Below are 19,941 nucleotides of genomic sequence, written 5' to 3'. Positions count from 1 at the left end.
TACTTATTTCCATGCATGGAGTATTAGGGCTAAGGTAGATCACCTTGTGGACGGATTAGTACATGGAACAATGATGCTGTGACCGTTACAAAAACCTGATTGAGAGGAGGGCAGGACTTGGAAGCTCTGCTTTTCATAGTTTAGATATTTCAGAGGTGATAACAATGTACAAGAGGTGGGGGGGGGGGGTTGCTGTTGTATTAATCAGGGAGAATAATACAGCTATATTTAGAATGTCCTGGAGACTTCATCCAGTAAGGCCATATGGGTCAAGCTCAGGAATAACAAAGGTTCATTCACTATGATGGAATTGATTTCCCAAGTTCAAAGAAAATTTATTATCAAAGTACATATATGATACCATATCAATATCAAGAACATGAAATAAGTCCTTGGAAGTGAGTCCATAGGTTGTGGGAATATTTCAGTGGTGGAGCAAGTGAAGTTGAGTGAAGTTAACCCCTTTGGTTCAAGAGCTTGATGGCTGAGGGGTAATAACTTTCCTGAATTTGGTGGTTTGAGTTGCAAAGCTCTTGCACCACCTTCCTGATGGCAGCAGTAAGAAGAGAGCATGTCCTGGGTGGTGGGGTCCCTGATGATGGATGCTGCTTTCTTGTGACAGTGTTTCGTGCAGATGTGCTCAATGGTGGGGAGGGTTTTACCTGTGATGGACTGGGCCATAACTACTACTTTTTGTAGGATTTCCCGTTCAAGGGTATTGATGTTTCCATACCAGGCTGTGATGTAGCCAGTCAATATACTCTCTACCTCACACCTATAGAAGTTTGTCAAAGTTTTAGATGACATGCCTAATCTTTGCAAACTCTTAAGGAAGTAGAGGTGCTGCTGTGCTTTGTTCATAATTGCACTCATGCTGGGCCCAGGACAGGTCTGCTGAAATAATAACACTGAGGAATTTAAAGCTGCTGACCCTCTCCAACTCTGATCCTCCAAAGAGGACTGGCTCATGGACCTTTCGTGTCCTTCTCCTGAAATCAATAATAAGCTCTTGGTCTTGCTGATATTGAGTAAAAGGTGGTTGTTGTGGCACCACTCAGCCAGATTTTCAGTCTCCCTCCTCTAATATGCCGATTCATCTCTACCTTTGATTCAGTCTAGAACAATGGTGTCATCAGCAAACTTGAATATGCCAGTTATTCTAATAGCCAGAAAGAAACAGAGGAATAGTTATACAGGCAGGTTTGAAAATGTGTAAAAACAGAGTTGTTGTAGTGGGAAATTTTAACTTCCTGAATATTGGAGATGGCTTTGATAGACAGAATTTGTTAAGTGCATCCAGGAGGGCTTCTTGAAGCAGTCTATAGATAGATCAACCAGGGAAGAGGCAATGTTAGACCTTATATTAGGAAATGAGCATGGTTAGGTGAACAGACTTTCAGTGGGAGAGTATTTATGGATAAGGAATAAGGCAGGTCCTCAGTGAATGGTGTAAAATTGGGGGAGGGCTAATTACAACAATATTAGACAGGAACTGAGGAGAATAGATGGGGAACATATGTTATTGGGTAAATCCACATCTGACATGTGGGAGTTTTTAAAAGACCATCTAGTTAGAATTCAAGACCAGCATGTTCTTATGAAGATGAAAGATAGGGATGGCTAGGTTTGGGGACCTCGGATGGCAAGAGGTGTTGTAAGTTTAGTCAAAAAGGAAAAGGAAGCATATGTATGGTGTAGGTAGCTGAAATTGGGTGAGGCCTTTTAGGAATATAAAGGAAAAAAGAAAGAAACATGGAATCAAGAGGGCTAAAAGTAGACCTGAAATGGCCTTGGCAACTTAGAATAAGGACAATCTCAAGACACTTTATCCAGTATATTAGAAACATGAGGATAAACTACAGAGAGGGTAGAACCAATCAAGGATCACGGAGGGAATTTATGCCTAGAGCTGGAATAAGTGTGTGAGATACTAATTAAGTACTTGATATTAGTATTCAATAGGAAGTACATGAATTAAATGTGGAATCGGGGAGACATATGTTGTTTGATGTAGATATTGAGAGGCCAGAGGTGTTCATTCTCTTGAAGAACATTAAGATGGATAAGTCCCCAGAGCCTGATGGGATGTATTCTAGGACATCAAGGAAGCCAAGAAAGGATATATCTGGGGTCTTGAGAGAAATTTTTATATCATCTCTGGTCACAGGTGAGATTTTTGAGGGCTGAAAAACAAGCAATGTCATTCCTTTATTTAAGAAGGGCATTTTGGATAATTCAGAAAACTATAGTCCACTGAGCCTTAATTTAGTGGGAAGGAAATTATTGAAGTTGCCTAGGGACAGGATTTACTCGTATTTTGAATGACATGGACTTATTTGGGATGGCAGGTGGGGCTTTGTGCAGAGGAGGTCCTGTCTCAGATTTGATGGAGACTTTTAAGAAGGACATGAAGATGGTTGATGAGGCTCAGGCAATGGAAGTTGTTTACATGGACTTTATTAAAGCATTGGACAAGGTCCTTTGTGGTAGACTACTCCAGAGGATTAAGTCAAAGTGAATAGGTAGGTTGGATTCTAAATTGGCCTGGAGATAGATGGCAGTGGATGGAGGGTGATACTCTGTGTGGATGTCTGTGACTATTAGTATTCCACAAGGATCAGTGCTGGGATCTCTGTTGAGCTCGAATGTTACAATGAAAATGAAGATTTGGAGGATACAATCATTAATAGCATTGTATGAAGGCAGTTCATTATCTGTACTAGGTGTCTGTGCTGATTTTGTTCATTGTGTATACTGGATGAATTCTTCCATTGATAACCATTCAGAACTAATAATAATACATAGTTTAACAGTATTGTAGTATTATTAATACAATGGATTCTGGTTAATTGGGACAAGTACATTTTGGCTCAATTAAGCAGCTGCCCCAATTAGCTGAAGATTCATGGAGATAGTTACAAAGATATAAAAAAAAGACAAACTGAGCAAGAAATTATGTAATTAAATAAAATACAGAAAAAATCAGAACATTAACAATGATACCACAGTACTATAAAACTGTAAAACAGTTCAGAATTTGTCTTGCTGCTTATTTCTGGCCAACTCTCATTGACAAGAATCACTGCTACTGAGGCTATTTAAAGAGTGTTCTCTCTAAGCGCAGAGTAGCATCTAACTGCCAGACACGTGCATGCGGCTGACTCTCGTTAGAACCGACTTGGTAAGTCCCCTGTCCCAAGTAAGCGGCACAGTGTCCCAAATAAATGGCGGAAATCCCAGCAATTTTCCCGATTTGTTTTTGTTCTTTAAGAATTGTCCCAAATAGGTGGCTGCCCGAATTAACCGGAATCCACTGTATATGTGAATGGTTTGGACAAAAATGTAGGTGGTCTGTAGCAAGTTATGGATGGCACAAAAATTGGTGGAATTGCAGAGATGAGGAAAATTGCTGAAGGACATAGCAGTGATAAGACTAGTTGTACCTGACTAAGAGAGAACAAAAATAAATCTTATAAAATTCTAATGAGATTAGTTGGTATCAGTTCTGCTACATTCATCAAGCAGAGAATGAGAGATGGAGTCTAATCTAGTCAAGCATGAGACAAATGTAAGAGTGAAGTATACAAGACCCTAAAGTATACAGAGATCCACTTCCCTGAGGAGTAAACCTACACCTACATGAAATGCCATGCAGATGGATAGGGGGGTAATGAAGGCATACGTTATTCTTACCTTCCTTCGCCAGGGCATTGTTCTTTGTTGTATGTTAAGAATATGGAGCCAGTGTCAATGTGCACAGTTCAAGAAAAGAAATTAATTGAATGGCTGAACAACCATGTTGCATTAAATGGACTTCTCTTTTTCTTCTGGTCTTAATTTTTTTTTCTCCACTACAAATTCATTTACTAAATTGAAGGTGATGAATGCTTTGTAAAAGCTGTAGCGTAGTGCACTCGTTTTATTACAGACAATATATGAAGAGTTCATTAATCTTGGGAGGAATCTCACAGCTTGGAACATTTTGAATACAGTGAGTGGAACAAAAGCTATTGTAAAGGTTTTTACTGGATGTTTATTTCCATTAATTAGATACCTTCAGGGTGGGAGAAAACATTAAACCTTCAAAACCCATGCACCATCTTCTCCCTAGATTTCAGTGTTAGTGCTCTTCCTACATAACATTTTCCTGAACAAAACAGCAACCTTCAAAATTAAATGTTCAAAAATTAACATTTTGAAATGGATTAGTTTATAACCTCTGCCCCAGAACCAGTGCTGCACTTGAAGGCACTTTGCAGATTCCTTTACACAAATATAGTGTGGCAGTTCAGACATTTGGAATTGGAGAGCAATTTATTTGCCAAAATAGATTGTACAAGGAATTAAGAACATTGGAAAAGATTGCTCATCTCATTAAACCCATTTCCCAGAGGTTATATATGACTCTTTAATCATGGACATTATTTTACTGATACTGCCCCTCACCAACACAAACCGTTGATCTTACTTTTAGGAATACCAAGTTCCTTCTGTTCCCTGTGAAGAGTTAAGCATTGCTATTAATACCTCCGTAATCCTCAGTCCTTCTCAACACCAGAGCCTTTTAGAGGTGTCACTTGGCCTCAGATCAATCACATTCTTTGTCAGTCTGTTCCACGTGTTATCTAAGCTGTGGGGAAATCTTGAACTATGTCCAGAGTACAGGTCCTCTGCAGCTTATGAATGGCAACGTAGGTACAGCCCGTACATATAAATGCAAATTTAGGATAGCACTCTTGTGAATTTGCTGACTGTTGTAAGACTGCAGAAATAATCTGCTGGCTTGGAACTCGTTTCACGGCCGCACTTCCGATTTGGAAAAGTTCAGGTTATGAACAGTTCGCTGCTGTTACCTAGGGACGACTGGTATTTTATACCAGTATCCTTTATGCTATGCTCATTGCCCAAGTTGAAGTTGGCTTGTTTTGGTTATTATGCATTTCATTTCATTTTGCATGTAATGAAATTTGTCACTTTTTTTCTACCATTTTGTTTGATAAGAATGATTTCTCATTTATCTGGAAAATAACTAAATAACCAATTCTTAATAGGTATCAGAAGCTTCTTCAAGCTTGAGCCACTCAGTTTTTCCAATTCCAATCCTTTGCCACCTGACAAGGATTTTAGGGTTAATGTTGAGGATTTAAAGTATTTCATATGCTTCATACTGAGTAGTGTCGGTTTTTCATAATTTAACATTTTTAAATAGATCTTCATGTTCAAACTTGGAAAATATATTGTTCCCATAAGAATCATTATATTACTTAATTAGGTAAGAATCCAAAGTCATTTGATTTTTGGAGATACTGTACTGAGGCTGTGCCTCAGACTGCCATATATGGTGTGTCATTGAAACAGTCCAGCTTGTATTAATTCCCCATAGTTGACATAAAGCAGTTGTGAATGACAAATTTGCAGAATTTGGTCATGAGTGAACATTGAACTCTAATATGTTCAACGTCGTTGATGCTGCAGTCCAAGATATCTTTACGGTCAGGAGCCATTAGACATTAAGATCATTCAAGCAGTTCTTAGGGTCAAAAATAAGGGTGAAAGCCACTTGGTAGTGATCATTATAATCCTTGAAGCAGCATGCTTCAACGGATTGTTGCACTCGAATTAATGTTGAATCACTCACTTGGATCCCTGGGGCTTATCAGTGTCCTAAGCTTCAGATTTTAACAAACATTCCATTAAAAACAGTTTGGCCACTCCAAACCTCAGCAGGTACCGGTGTTCTCAAGGTGGGTGTTCTCCCCCTCTGGTACTGCACAAGCCAAGCATCTCACTGCAGTGTTTTCCTTTGGTCTTTTTGATGTCGCTGAACCATTTTCTGACATCCTGTTGGGCTCCCTCATTACAGGAGATCATTTCATGACCTCACAGAAACCTCCATTGTTTGCTACTCTCTGGGGTTTGGGGATCATGGTGGTCCTGATCTTTGCAGACCTCCTCCATGATCAAATCAACTTTTACTGCTGGAAGTGCTCCCTTACACAGACTTTCTGTTGATTTGCAGTGAATTGTGGGTGCTAGTCGTTTAGTTCTGGCTTACACTGATTAAAGAAAAATGGAATTTGATTCAGTTCTCTTCACTTGTACATAGAATTCCAAGTAGAAGAGGTATATTAACTAACTATATGCACTATGGGGAATTCTCTCCTTTCCTATGTCCTGGCATTGAATTTCACTTTTGGATTCGCTTATCAAAGTTTAGATTTGGAACTTTTGAAATTGGCTCTCCGCAGTTGATTCTTGTAGGTATCTTGGATTTGGCTTGTTCCAAATTAGTAAAATTCAGATAACTTTACTGTTCAGTAAATAAACTTGTTTCACAATAAACTTCATAACCAACTTCATAGCGTTATTGCAAATGTTACAGGGTATTTGAATGAAATACCTTGAACTCTCCCGCTCCGGACTCGGACCACAGATATGGGCTCCAGCCCCTGGCGGGCCATGAACTCTCTCTCTCTCCGGACTCTGACCACAGATTTGATGCCCTGCAGGCTATAAGCTCCGGAGGCCCCAGCTCCGGGTCCGGCTCAGACCGGGATCCTATGGCCGGGACCGTCGGTGCTGCCGCCCGTCCTACCTCCTAATTCCCCTATCTCTATTACTGGGCTTCGGCCCCATTCCTGATGAAGGGTCTCGGCCCAGAACATTGGCTACTCTTTTCTCACGGATGCTGCCTGGCCTGCTGAGTTCTTCCAGCATTGTGTATGTATTCTATTGAATGAAAATTTGTCAGCGATTTTAAAATTACATTTCCATTTCTTTTGTGGTTAATTGCAGGTTGAAATTTAAGTCATAAAGTGATACAGCATGGAAACACTTGAGTTTGCAAACACACTGTGCACTTTTTATTCTGTGCAGTCATAGGGAGAATGTGGAAACACCACACAGACAGCAGCAGAGGTTGGACAGTAGCTCTACCATTTGTGCCACTGAGCCGATCCCTGTGGGATCAAGAAGCTTCAATTTTCATTGGAGGTCTTGTTGGTTAACTGTTGACGATGCTGTGAAAATTGTGAAATGTTTCGGTGAAGAGGGGCCTTTGACATATCTTGCTGCTTCTAGTTCTCTAGTTTCTTTTGGTCTTTTTGATGTCGCAGAATCATTTTCTGACATCCTGTTGAGCTCCCTCATTACAGGAGATCTAGCAGCAACACACACACAAAATGCTGGAGCACCTCAGCAGGCCTGGCAGCGTCTATGGTAAAAAGTACAGTTAATGTTTCAGGCCGAAACCTTTCGGCAGGACTGGAGAAAAAAAGCTAAGGAGTAGATTTGAAAGGTGGGGGGGGGGTGTTGGGGGGAGTGAATCAGTGCTAGGAAGGGGATTGGTGAAAGATACAGAAAGGCATGGAGAAAGGAAAAAAAGGGGGTAGAGGAGCATCCAAGGGAGGCAATGGGAAGGGAAGAGGGGATGGGAAATGGTGAGGGGGTGGGGAGGCATTACCAGAAGTTCGTGAAATCGATGTTCATGCCATCAGGTTGGAGGCTAACCAAACCGAATTTAAGGTGTTCCTCCAACTTAAATGTGGCCTTATCATGACAGTGGAGGAGGCCATGGATGGATATATGGGAATGGGAAGTGGAATTAAAATGGGTGGCCACTGAGAGATCCTGCTTGTTCTGGTGGACGGAACATAGTTTTATTTACAAAGTGCCTTATTCAGATCTGTGACCAATGTTGCTGAAAAGGACATAAGCATCAGGTGAAGTCCACCTGGAAGTCAAACAGGTCATACATGGTTCTCTTTCCCTTTGTTCACCATTCCCATGTCCATCTGCCCATCACCTACACTCATAGCTGTCTTCTGTCCCCTCCACCATCTTCCCATCATTCCTTCCTGATGGGATTCCGCATTAGATTCCTGCTTTAGCCTCTGCTTTCCCCTCCCTCTCCCCGTCTGCTTATAGTTACTTGTTTCCTCATCTGTTTTCATCTATCACTCAACAGTTCTATCTTTAAACTGTCACCTCCACCTCCCTCACCAGGCTTCATCTGCCTATTATCCCCCTATCCATCTATAGCCTACCAGATTTGATCCATTTCCTGCTCCCTCCCCATGTCTTTACACAGTCTGTCACCTGTTCACGGTCAGTCCTTGTGCAGGAACTCAGAACATTGACTGCCTTTTTGCCTCCATGGATGTTGCTCAATTGACTGAATTTCTCCAGCAGTTTGTTTTTTGAGTCACTCGAGGCAGAGTCTTTCCTTCATCGTTGGTAGAACCTCTCTCAGATTTGCCGGTGCATCAAGACCATTGCTCACCGCCATATTCTCGAGAACAATTGATAATAGGCAACTAACATTGACCTCGTCATGGCTCCCTCATCTGGAGAACAAGTAAAAATAATTGTCTACTCTTATCCAAACTTCTAGATTTAAATAATATCCTCTCGCGCATTATTCATGCTGCTTGTAAAAATCAGATTGTTAGTATTTTTTCAATGACTGAATCTCCAGTTGTATTGATTCTGTAAATGCTCTCATCTTATTTGTACAGGCAATGTCATGTATTTACCGTAATTCAGCACTGTTAGAGCACTGCTATGGTGGAAAATACTGATAAGTACGTCCCCATCTGCCTATTCAGGTGAACATAAAGGTTCTTATTGGTCTATATATGTTTAAATTCTTCAGTATCTGAAACGTCTACCTTGCTCGTTAAGAAGGTGGTAGCCAAACACTTCGATAAATTATCATATGATTGGCCAGTTAACATGGTTTCATGGAAGGGAAATCTTGTTTGGAAAATATAAAAGATGTAATTAGAGGATCAATAAAGGGAAGCCAATTGACGTGATTTATTTAGATATTGGTGGGTGTTGGAAATTAAATTCACTGCAAGATAAGGGATTATGGGACTAATGATAGATAATACATAATCCAGGATGGAGAATTAGATATCTAACAGAAAGCAAAATGTATGAATAAATGGATAATTCTCATAGTGATGAGCTATGATGTGTGGCATGACACAGAAATGCTGTGGCATGAACCTCAGCTATTTATAGTTAATGTTCATGACTCAAATTGTAGAAACAAGTATATCATAATAATCAGTTTTATGGCTATAATAGAAGTGCATACAAGGTCTTTAAAGGGAAATGGACAGGCTAATTGAGCGAGGAGCAAGAGAATTGATGTGTTATGATGCGGAGAAATGTGAAGCTATGTATGTTGGCAACAGGAATACAAAAGCAGGGTATTGTTCAAATGGTTAAAATACTAATGAATGCCAGAATTGAAACTGTCTTCGTATATGCACATAGCTACATAGTATTGTCATTTTTTGTAAGAGCAGTGGAGTACAAAAGCAGGGCTATGGTTGTACATGTATCTGGCAGGATTACACTTGAACTTCTTCATAGCTGTGGCCTCCTTATTTAAGGAAGGATATACTTCCCTTGGAAATGGTACGGCGAAGGTTTACAAGAATGCCTCTGGAGATGAAGGTTTCTTTTTAGGAAAATATTGAATTATAATGCTTCTATACTTCCTGGAGTTTAGTTGAATGAGAGATGAGAGAGTTGTCAGATCCTGTCAGAATGTTGCCCCTTATGGGGGAAATCTGGAGTCGGGGGAAAAGTTGCAGAATAAAGAAATCCCCATTTACAATTGAAAAGAGAAGAATATTCTCCTTTGACATTTGTGAATTATCTCTGGGCAGCAGGAGAATGAAGGGTTAAGGAGATCAGGCCAGAAAGTAGATTTAAAATGAATGTTCAGGCCAGCCATCATCTTCTTGAATGGTGGAGAAGACTTAAAGGATTGAGTGTCTTATTTCAGCTCCTATTAATACTCTCTCCTGCATTTACTCTAAAGAGACTTTGCATAATATTAAGGATCATTTCCCAGTTCCTTCTTAGAATCCTAACCTGTTCATTCTTTCCTTAAAGAACTGCTCAGCCCTTATAGAAGAGAAAAATATATACATTCTGTGGTCATTTTATTAGGATCATCTGTAGACTTGCTCGTTAATGCAAATATCTAATCAGTCAATCCTGTGGTATCAACTCAATGTATAAAAGCATGGGGATATAGTAAAGAGGTTCAGTTGTTGTTGGGGAAGAAATGTGATCTAAGTGACTTTGACGTTGGAGTAATTGATAGTGCAAGATGAGGTGGCTTGATTATCTTAGAAACTGCTGATCTCTTAGGATATACAGCAGAGTTTAGAGTGTACAGAGAATGGTGCAAAAAAAAATTCCAGTGAGTGGCAGTTCTGCGGGTGAGAATGCCTTGTTAGTTGGAGAGTTCAGAGGAAATTGGCCAAACTGGTTCCAGCTGACAGAAAGGCGATAGTAACTCAAATAACCACGCATTTCAACAGTGGTGTGCAGAAGAGCATCTCTGAATGCACAACACTTCAAAGCTTGAAGTGGATGGGCTAGAGCAGCAGAAAACCGTGAACATATACCAGTCGCCACCTTATTAGGTACAGGAAGTACAAAACTGTACGCATGGAAATACTGAAGCTACCTAATAAAGTGGAGAATGAGCGTATATACTATTTTGTAGTGAGTTAATTTTTTTATATTGAAATCTTTTTAAGTGCTCTTCTCATCTGCCGGTTGTTAAATGGGCTGATTTTTCTAATATTTTCCATACACTTTGCAATGTGCTCAGTCATCGCTGGAGTTTGCATTGAAGGGGAGTTCAACATTGTACCTTCAAGCCAGTTCCCTGTATGAGGCATCTCCAAGCCAAAGCTCACCCTACATTCAAGGCTACATACATAAAATGCTGGAGGAACTCGGCAACATCTATGTAATGAACAAATAGTTGACGTTTCGAGTCGAGACCCTTCTTCAAGGCTTATTGGACTTTACTACATTTTTGTACTGCAGCTATAATTTTCACTGGTTAAAGTGAAAAGGTGAATCATAGGTTCAAGAGTTCTAGTTTCTCCTTGTTGGGATGCTAACCTGCAATTATGGCAAAAAAAAACTGCAATCTTTAGCAATCTGAAAATACCTAAATCAAGCCATTTTGACTCCCCTTCCCATTCCAACATTGGCCTGTTGCTCCTGCTTCCTTACCAGAGCTAGGCCAAGTGCAGACTAGGAGAACAACATCTCATATTCCACTTGGGTAGTCAACCACTCAATTTTATGTGCATTGACTTTCCCATTTTCAGGAAAATTGGAAGTCCCCTGTGTTCCCATCTCTCACTCCTGACCCATCCCTGGTCCTCCCATGTTGTTCCCTGTTCCATGCTCCCTGTCCAGCCCTCCATCACCAGTTGCATCCCCCTCTCACTCTTGCTTCTATCTTGTTACTACTCACATTTCACCCTCCAGATCCCCTTCCCCATCTGGTTCCATCTGTCCATCTCTCCCTCATTATTACCTTCCATATGTATCTGGTTTCAGTGCCATTAACTTTCATGTCCCTGCTCATCACTCTCTCCTCCTCCTCCACACCGCCCCCAACAAATCTGATTCTATCTACACCCCTCCTGTATCAATCTATCACAGTTCAGTCCCTCTCCTGCTCCCCTCCATCTCTTCACACAGACTACCCTCCCTCCTCACTCTGTCCTGATGCGTGACCCCTACCCTAATATTGCCATTTCTTTCACCTCCACAGATGCTACTCAATCCACTGGGTTTGTCCAAGGGTTTGTTTCTTACTGAAAATATTACCATGTTATTAAATGCATTTTATCTTGAAAAACAATACCACAGGCTTCACAGTTATCGACAGTTTTGCTGTTTCAAATCAACACAATTCAACATTAACCAATCTTTTCAGTGAGGCTTTGCCTATGGCGTCTGACGTCTGTTTACATTGCAGGGCAATAAAAAGGCTGTTAATCTCTTTATGAAGAATGTGCTTCCAGTTTTCTTCAGGAAATCTTTTCCTTGTATTTTTAAAACAGAATGAATTTACACATCTGCTATTTGTTTTAACTGCATTTTTTCTAGCAAATTTACATCCTGGGTATTCAGAAATGTTCCATGGTTGCTTGTGATTGTAAAGGCAGCTCTTGGTATTTATCTCAGCCCTTCTAATCCACAAAAGTATTTGACCACCTTAGCTTATTGAACTAGACTACTAAATCTTCAGTAGAAAGCTGGTTTATGTAGATTAAACGTCTGATACAGTACCCATGGACTAACTGTAATGTTTCGTAACTTCAAAACATTAAATCAATTCAAAGAAGATACAGGATTCTGAAATGAGGCTGTAACTTTGAGTTTACTTAAAGTGAGGTGGATATGTATCAAGTGGTAACATGCTGACGTATGCAATTCACTTATTTATACATATAACTCGTAATGAATTATTAAAAAGAAAAAGAGTGCTGGAGATGCTCAGTGGATCAGGCAGTATCGGGAGAGAAAAGCGGAGTTAATCTTCTAACCTTTCAAAGTTCAGATTTATTTCCAAAGTATGTACAGTATATCATATACAACCTTGAGATCCATCTTCTTGCAAGCACTCACAAAACAAAGAAACACAATGGAATTCACTAAACCAATTGAACTGTCTGAATATCACATATCCAATTTGTGATATCCATCACATATCCAATTTGCAAAAGAGGACGAATCGCGCCAACAGTAAAAACAAAATAGATAAAAACACAGGGCAAATGAACTGCAGAGCCCGTTCAGTGCTGAAGAGGGTGAAGCCCGTCCAGGAGCCTGATGGATGCAGGGCAGCTGCTGCTCCTGAACTTGGTGACGTGGGACTCAAGACTATACCTCCCAACTGCCAGTAGTATCAAGAAGAGAGAGAGCAGACAGAAGTTGCTGAGCAAGTGTTCATTTTCTGCTCTCATCCTCAATGATTTTAACCTTCCTTCATGCTTTAATCGGCACAGAGTAATGGAGCCAGCCATGGGTTTGTCTTCTGCTATCGGACCTCGACACAGTGTCCACTCCCATCAATGGCTGTCCCGGCTGTACCTGCACGCTCGAGAGATTTGTTCTCTGAATCCCTCAGGAGATCACAAGTGCTTCAGATCATTTAGACCCTTTGTTAAAACTTTCAGCCAATTCCAGCTTCTTTTAGAACTGCAGGTGTAAAATGTTAAAGGAGTTGAGCCTAAAACTGCCTCATTTGCACATGTGGTGAATAAAAGACTGAAGTAATCAGTGCACAGAAGAAGGACTGGAGTGCATATGAGCCTCTGATATTTTCTGTCTAGATGTTTAATATTATCCACTGGACGTCTTTGATATTTTTTGTGTAGTGGGCTTGGATGGTTTATGTATAATGGCTTGGACATGTGTTTGGGATCAAGTATTTCTGGATGAATTTGACTCTTTTGTGAATAAGGTTTTGAATACTTGTGGTTGGGGACAGGCTTAGAATTTTTTAATATGCTTTTAGTGTTTGTTTTTTATGTGTGGGTGTTCATTTTTTGTCTTCAGTTGTTGTTTTTCCAAGTAAACTACTAAATTTCAAATTGTGACCTGTGTTACTAATCTGATGCATTAGATAATTCTCCCACTTCCACTCTCAGTAAAACTGGAAGACATCGAAAATAATTGGAAGAAGTTAGTAATCAAATGCTACATGCTTCGCTCCCACCCTTCTCTCCACCCCATTTTCAGCACAGTGGGCTAGAATTTTATTGCTACCAACTGTGTATTAAGCTGAGCAGATGCAGATGGAAATCTGATGGGGCAGATCCCATATCCAGAGGGAACATGTCAAAATGACCCATTAGTGGATGTCAGGTGCCCTAAAAACAAAACAGGATATTTCCTGACGTGCGAATTAAAATTTAATCTGCCATTGGGGAAAAAAAATTCCTTTAGATGCATCATCTTACATTGACACCTAAATGGAATGTGTAGAATATCTTTCGAGTTATTAATTAACTATTTAGTATTGCAGATATCAAGGACAAGAAGGATTTTGCTTCCTGAGTACTTTTGGGTGTTTCTTATGGATTTTGGTCTGCTGATCATGAAAGTCACAATATTTGCTATTTCGAATCTAATTCAAGTCAATTAAAATGTTGCCCACAATGTAAGCTGAAAAGTTTTCTATCTTGCCTAGGCATGCTTAGGCAGAGCAGATGCTGCGTAGCAGGACAGGTTTTAGAAAGGTTATAAACGCATGATACACACACTGTACTATGCAGTGCGTTTACATGTATATCAGTTTGCCATCACATTGATGTGCATTCTCTTTGCACATAGCATATTGTGTGTATTCAGTATAATAAAGTAGTTATATTTTCATGAGTATTTATGATAGCAAAATGTTTCACCAATATTGCAACAGCCGCGATACTTTCTGTTACATTTGTGGCGAATATACACTTAAATCTCAAAAGCTGAGCATGACTCCTCTTATTAAGAAAGCTTATGAGCTCAACTTTTGGTGTAAAATTGTTGACAAAGTCTAGGCTTTTCACATTTGTTGTATTCCCATTTATACTCTTTCCTTGCGCTGTCAGTGATGAGCACGGTGAAAGATTTCACCAGGACTTTGCAACCACGGAGAAATTATATCAGGGCAACTAGAATCCATCAATGCTGGCTGATTATTGTTAGACACTTTAGTGAGAAGCCTCAACGCTGAATACAAATGAAAATTATCAGCAAAACATTCTTTAGCTTAGTCAACAATGTTATACAATTAAACATATTATATTCAACAAAAATTAAGTTATTATTTCTCCAAATTCCTACATGATGCAAGTAGTCTGAAATTATTTGTGGTCAGCTTCAATCAGCTTCAATTTGTTTCTATCATAACAAAAACATTTCTGAGGAAGCAGCACTTTCAAAAAAATTGTTGTCCAGTGCATTTAGATCTAGTGAACAGACCATTCATGTACAATTCAGAACAGTTTAAACACAGAATCAGGTTTAATATCACCAACATGTCGTGAAATTTGTTAACTTTATGGCAACAGTACAATGCAATACATGATAAATATAGAGGAAAGAACTGAGATACATTAAGTACTTATATATCTACTAGACAGGTATATGGAGGAAATTAAGGTGGGGGTTATATGGGAGGCAGGGTTTGAGGGTCGGCACAACATTGTGGGCTGAAGGGCCTGTAATGTGCTGTACTATTCTTAAATATCTGTTAAATAGATTAAGTTAAGATGAATAGTGCAAAAAAAACAGATAGAAAAAATGTAGTGAGGTAGTGTTTATGGGTTCAATCAGATGGCAGAGCAGAAAAAGCTGTTCCTGAATCACTGACTGTGTGCCTACAGGCTTCTGTACCTCCTTTTTGACAGTAATGGTTTGAAGAGGATACGTCCTGGGTAGTGGAGATACTTACTGATGGACATTGCTTTCCTAAGGCACTGCTCCTTGGAGATATCTTGGACACCTCATAGGCTAGCACCCATGATAGAGCTGACTAATTTTACACGTTTCTACAATTTATTTCAATCTTATGCAGAAGCCCTTCCCCCTCCCCACCCCACCCCCACCCCCCATACCAGACAGTAATGCAGCCAGTCAGAATGCTCTCCACAGTACATTTGTAGAAGTTTTCCAAGTGTTTTAGTTGACAGGTCAAATCTCCTCAACCTCCTTATGAAATATAGCCGCTGTCTTGCCTTCTGTATAGCTGCATCAATACTTAGAAGTGAAATTGAATTTCTGTTTTTCCAGATCACAATATTTTCAGTTTGACAGATTCCATTTAATGATGATGGAATATCTTAAAACGAGTTGTGAAAATATTTGTACCCTCCACTTCAGCCTTCCAAAACCACCATTCCTTCATGAGAAACAGAGTAGATCAGTATATTAATTGTTACATTCCAGCTGTAAGTCCAGACTGGGTGAACTGTTATGCACCCTTCAAACCATGAATGAGCTGTTCATTGTGTTGTCAACATGAAATTTATACTTAGGCCATGACCAGGAATGACCACAATAAAATTGCTCTCAGTTTAAGGGGAGCCTTTATTAACCTTACTTCCTCATGCTTTGATCAGTAATTTATTTGATTGGAATAATAGAAACCTGCAGAATAAATAAGTGTCCACTTTTAATAGACAGAGTTCTATTTAGCACCTTAAACTTAGCAATGCTGATGTTTATTCTAAATGGGATACCATTACGCAATTCATGTATTGGCAATATGTGACTCTGCGGTTCAGGAGCTTAAATAGCATTCCCTATAATCAGGAATTTTTATAACAGTTTCTAATGTGTATGCAATTTATTTTAGAGGACTCTTGTGTTTTAAATGTTGCTTTCATGTGAAAGGCTGTGGAGGTGTGTTTCGGGAAATAAAATTTTACATGCAACATGCAGTAGATGGATATTGGTTTGAAAACGTGACTATAATTTTGGAAAAGACTCCCTTCTTTCTGCTCAATGATTTATTAGAGTGTAAGTCAAGAAATGTTATCTGTCTGAGATTAAATCACCTTGATCCTGTGCCAGCTAATCAATAATCCAGGAAAGCCCAGGGTCATTAAGAACAATGATTTATTGTATTTCAAAATATGAAGGACAGCAATATGTAAAATACAAGCTTGTTATTACAAGCTATTGGAATTCTATAACTGCATTTAAACTTCGAGAAACATCGGTGTTAGAGTGCATTCCTTCATGAAGAACATTCCGAAATCAAGATCTGAAAGGGCTTTAAAGCAGCTAGATCTCCTAATAAAAACTCGATTAGTTAAGTTTAGATTCCACTTTCCATTTGAATGGTTACCTTAGCTAAGTTATGTTACAGCTATAGACTGATAATTCTTGGCTCCCCATTTGTTAACAATTATACTAATGTTCCGTGTTTCTTCCTAGGGCCACCAGGAGAAAAAGGAAGACATGGTCGCAGAGGAGTTCCAGGTATGTGCCACAGTGGTGAGGTATTCTGTCAGAATGAGCAACATGGTGCTCTCATTCCATCTGTTATAGACTGCCACTAAGAGATTGGTTCATTGGTTCTTATTAACCCTTAATTTGTACCAGTCCTTGTAGGAGAACCTAGTGCAATTCAAGCACAAGTTAACACCTTCCAAAACTTGCTTCCATTGAAGTCGACACAGGGGAGTACAACAGGCAGCAATACACTACAGCAACAAGCAACCTGCTGGACGATTTGACCCACACCCTCAACAGATCCTATTCCATGCAGAAACTCTTCAACCCACTGTTCGTCCAGCAGGTTGTTGCTCTAGATCTGTTGTCTCTTGTCTCTCCTGCAATACTCTGCTACCTCAATAGGTACATTTAATGTCAGAAAAATGTATACAATATACATCCTGAAATTTTTTTTCTTCACAACTATCCACGACAACAGAGGAGTGCCCCAAAGAATGAATGACAGTTAAATGTTAGACCCCCAAAGACCCCCCTCCCATGCATAAGCAGCAGCAAAGCAACAACCCCCCCCCCCACCAGCAAAAAAGCATCGGCACCCCTACCAAGCACTCTGAAGGCACGCTAGTCTTCCAGGCCACGTCCTTGGCATATTGAAAAGCGGCTGGTCGTGAGGCCCTGAGAGCAGGTCCCATTTCCACAAAGAACCAAAGTCAGCATTTTACTCCAGGTCAGGGTATTCAAAAGAACCTTGAAAAGGAAAGAGGGATATTAAAGACAGAAATAGAACTGCTTCCAAAGATGTGAGTAAAGGAGTCGCCGTTAGGCAGCTTCATCCTAAGTTCCGCCCCCTTTGGGTATTACCTGACGAGAAAAGGAGTTCCTTTTCCTGTGTCTCTGCAGCGACCCAGTAAAAGTGATCAGTTTGAGATATGATATTGATCCACCCTACCTCCTAAAGAACTTGTAATATACAGCAATCAAGTTGTATAATAGGTTATGTGATGAAGCAAATGAGAGTTTGCACAGTAGTGTAGCAGTTAGTGTAATGCTACTACAGTGCCTTTGGCCCGGGTTCAATTCTGCAGCTGTCTGTAAGGACTATGTATGTTCTCCCCATGACTGTGTGGGTTTCCTCCATGTGCTCTGGATTCCTCCCACATTCCGAAAGTGGATGGGTTAGTAGTTGATTGGTCACATGGGTTTATTTGGGCACTGTGAGCCTGTTGGACTGGTAAGACTCGTTACCATGCTGTATCTTTGAATGAAAAAAAGAAAGAAAGAAATGTGAATGTGTATTTGTGCATTATTAATTGGATTCTCAATTTCCAACATGGAAAATATATTTATTGAATATAAGCTAATTATTTTGTCTTTTGATATTGGTTGATTTCAGCATTTCTTTCCTATAAATTGGAGAAATTAATGTCAGAGTTGTTTTAATGGAGCTGTTATTAGTTGCATTCTATGAAACTACCAAAGAGTAATATATTGTCTTTCCAAGGTGTGAACTCTGCATAATTTGGTTAGCTGGCTCTGTCATTATTCTGCAATTCTGAAGCTGTAGATTTCCAAGTCATTTTTTAGGCTGTCTTTTCCTTGAGTAAGCTAGTCACCAGCGGCTTTTGGTGGTACACAGACTAGACCAACCTGACTATATGTCAGGTTCTATCAAACATCCTACAATTGTCTCTCTGCACCTATATAATAACATGGTGAATTCCTACTTTCCTGAAGGGCTTCCTTTTTTGTCTTTGGAAAGATGTACCAATATTCTATTTTCAAAGTTAGTGTACATCTTAGGGTCTGTGATAGAAGGGAGTGCTGCAGTGGTGCAGTCTTCCCTGTTTTTTTTAAGTATAATTAGTAAATGATGGCAAATACATTAAAATGATTCAATACATTTTAGTACGACTCTGGAATATTATATTTCATTCAGTAATGGAAAACAACCAAATAATTTTTTAAAGCCCTAAAGAATAAATATTATTATCATTCCTTTACTAAAAAAAATTGGCATTGCATCCATTTTCTTCATTCTTGCTTTCCTCCCTTAATGTTCTTTCCCCAAATGAAATGCATTTGGAAAATAGGAGTTGATGAGAAATCTTGGGAAGTAATGTTTCAAAGTTGACCCCAGTCTGGCCCATTTCTGCAAAATGCTGGGGATAAAGATGTAGAAGTCAACCCCCTTACAAAGGCAATCACGTCCTGGGACTGCAGGGTCACCACATAGAAACACTCGCTTTAGGAATGTTTCTCAGTTCCATTTATTAAACTGAATACCGTGTGATTTTCTTTTAACCTCTTGTAGAAAAATGGTAATTTCTTTGCTGTTCAAGGATTGATGGCTACCTCTCCTTGCATTTCTTCCACTTCCTATGTCTGTCAGCTAGACTTAAGATTGGGGAATATAAATTTTCAGGAAAGGACATCTCAAGGCACTTCTATTTTCTTAAACAATTCTATAATGATTTAGTCATGGCAGAGATGATATTAAGTTATAGAGTTTGTTTATTTCTAGCAAAGCACATGAAATAGGTTGTTCATTAAAAAAAAGACTTCAAGAACTTAAATCCTTAGATCTGTTACAGATCCTTGTCTTTTTCCATGAAGGTGGCATGGTTTTGTAGCAGTTAACATAATGCTACTACATCATCAGCAATCTGGGTTCAATTACGTCACAGTCTGTAAGGAGTTTGTACGTTCTCCCCGTAACTGCATAGGTTTCCTCCGGGTTCTACGGTTACTTCCCACATTCCAAAGATGTACGTGGTGATAGGTTAATTGGTCACATGGGTGTATTTGTGTAGTGCAGCCTCATTGGACCAGAGGGCCTGTTACCATGCTATATCTCTATTTTTTAAAGAAACTATTGCTTATAGTCTGGGTGATATTGTTTCCATGATCTCCCTTCAAATAGCCATTCGTATAGCATACATACTTTAATACAATTGAAGTTTTTTTTGTGTGGGTAGGTCATTGAGATTTTTTTTATAGCATGAGAAAATTCTAACCCCAACTTTTTTGCATAATTGCCTTGTTGTAGTTATGTAAGGTCCTCAAAGAAGTTGGTCTGAGCCAGATATGTGGATCTCCACAGCACAGTTCTATTCACATAATGGGCATTTATGGGGATAATGAGCCATCATCACT

At 39.5% G+C, this 19,941-nt stretch overlaps 1 protein-coding gene across 1 annotated transcript in view; it reads left to right on the top strand.

The window, feature by feature from the left end:
* Positions 1–17,157, top strand: part of LOC140714480 (collagen alpha-1(XXV) chain-like) — a 120,794-nt gene extending 103,637 nt beyond the window's left edge. Inside the window, exon 3 of the mRNA XM_073025777.1 lies at positions 16,768–17,157. Within this exon, the coding sequence (XP_072881878.1) occupies positions 16,768–16,892 (125 nt within the window). The 3' untranslated portion in view covers positions 16,893–17,157. The remainder of the gene's footprint in view (positions 1–16,767) is intronic.
* Positions 17,158–19,941: the final 2,784 nt, after the last annotated feature.

Source organism: Hemitrygon akajei, chromosome 21 (genome assembly GCF_048418815.1).
Source record: "Hemitrygon akajei chromosome 21, sHemAka1.3, whole genome shotgun sequence".
NCBI lineage: Eukaryota > Metazoa > Chordata > Chondrichthyes > Myliobatiformes > Dasyatidae > Hemitrygon > Hemitrygon akajei.
The sequence above is the reverse complement of the archived record's forward strand: the minus strand, read 5'-3'. Positions and strand labels throughout refer to the sequence as shown.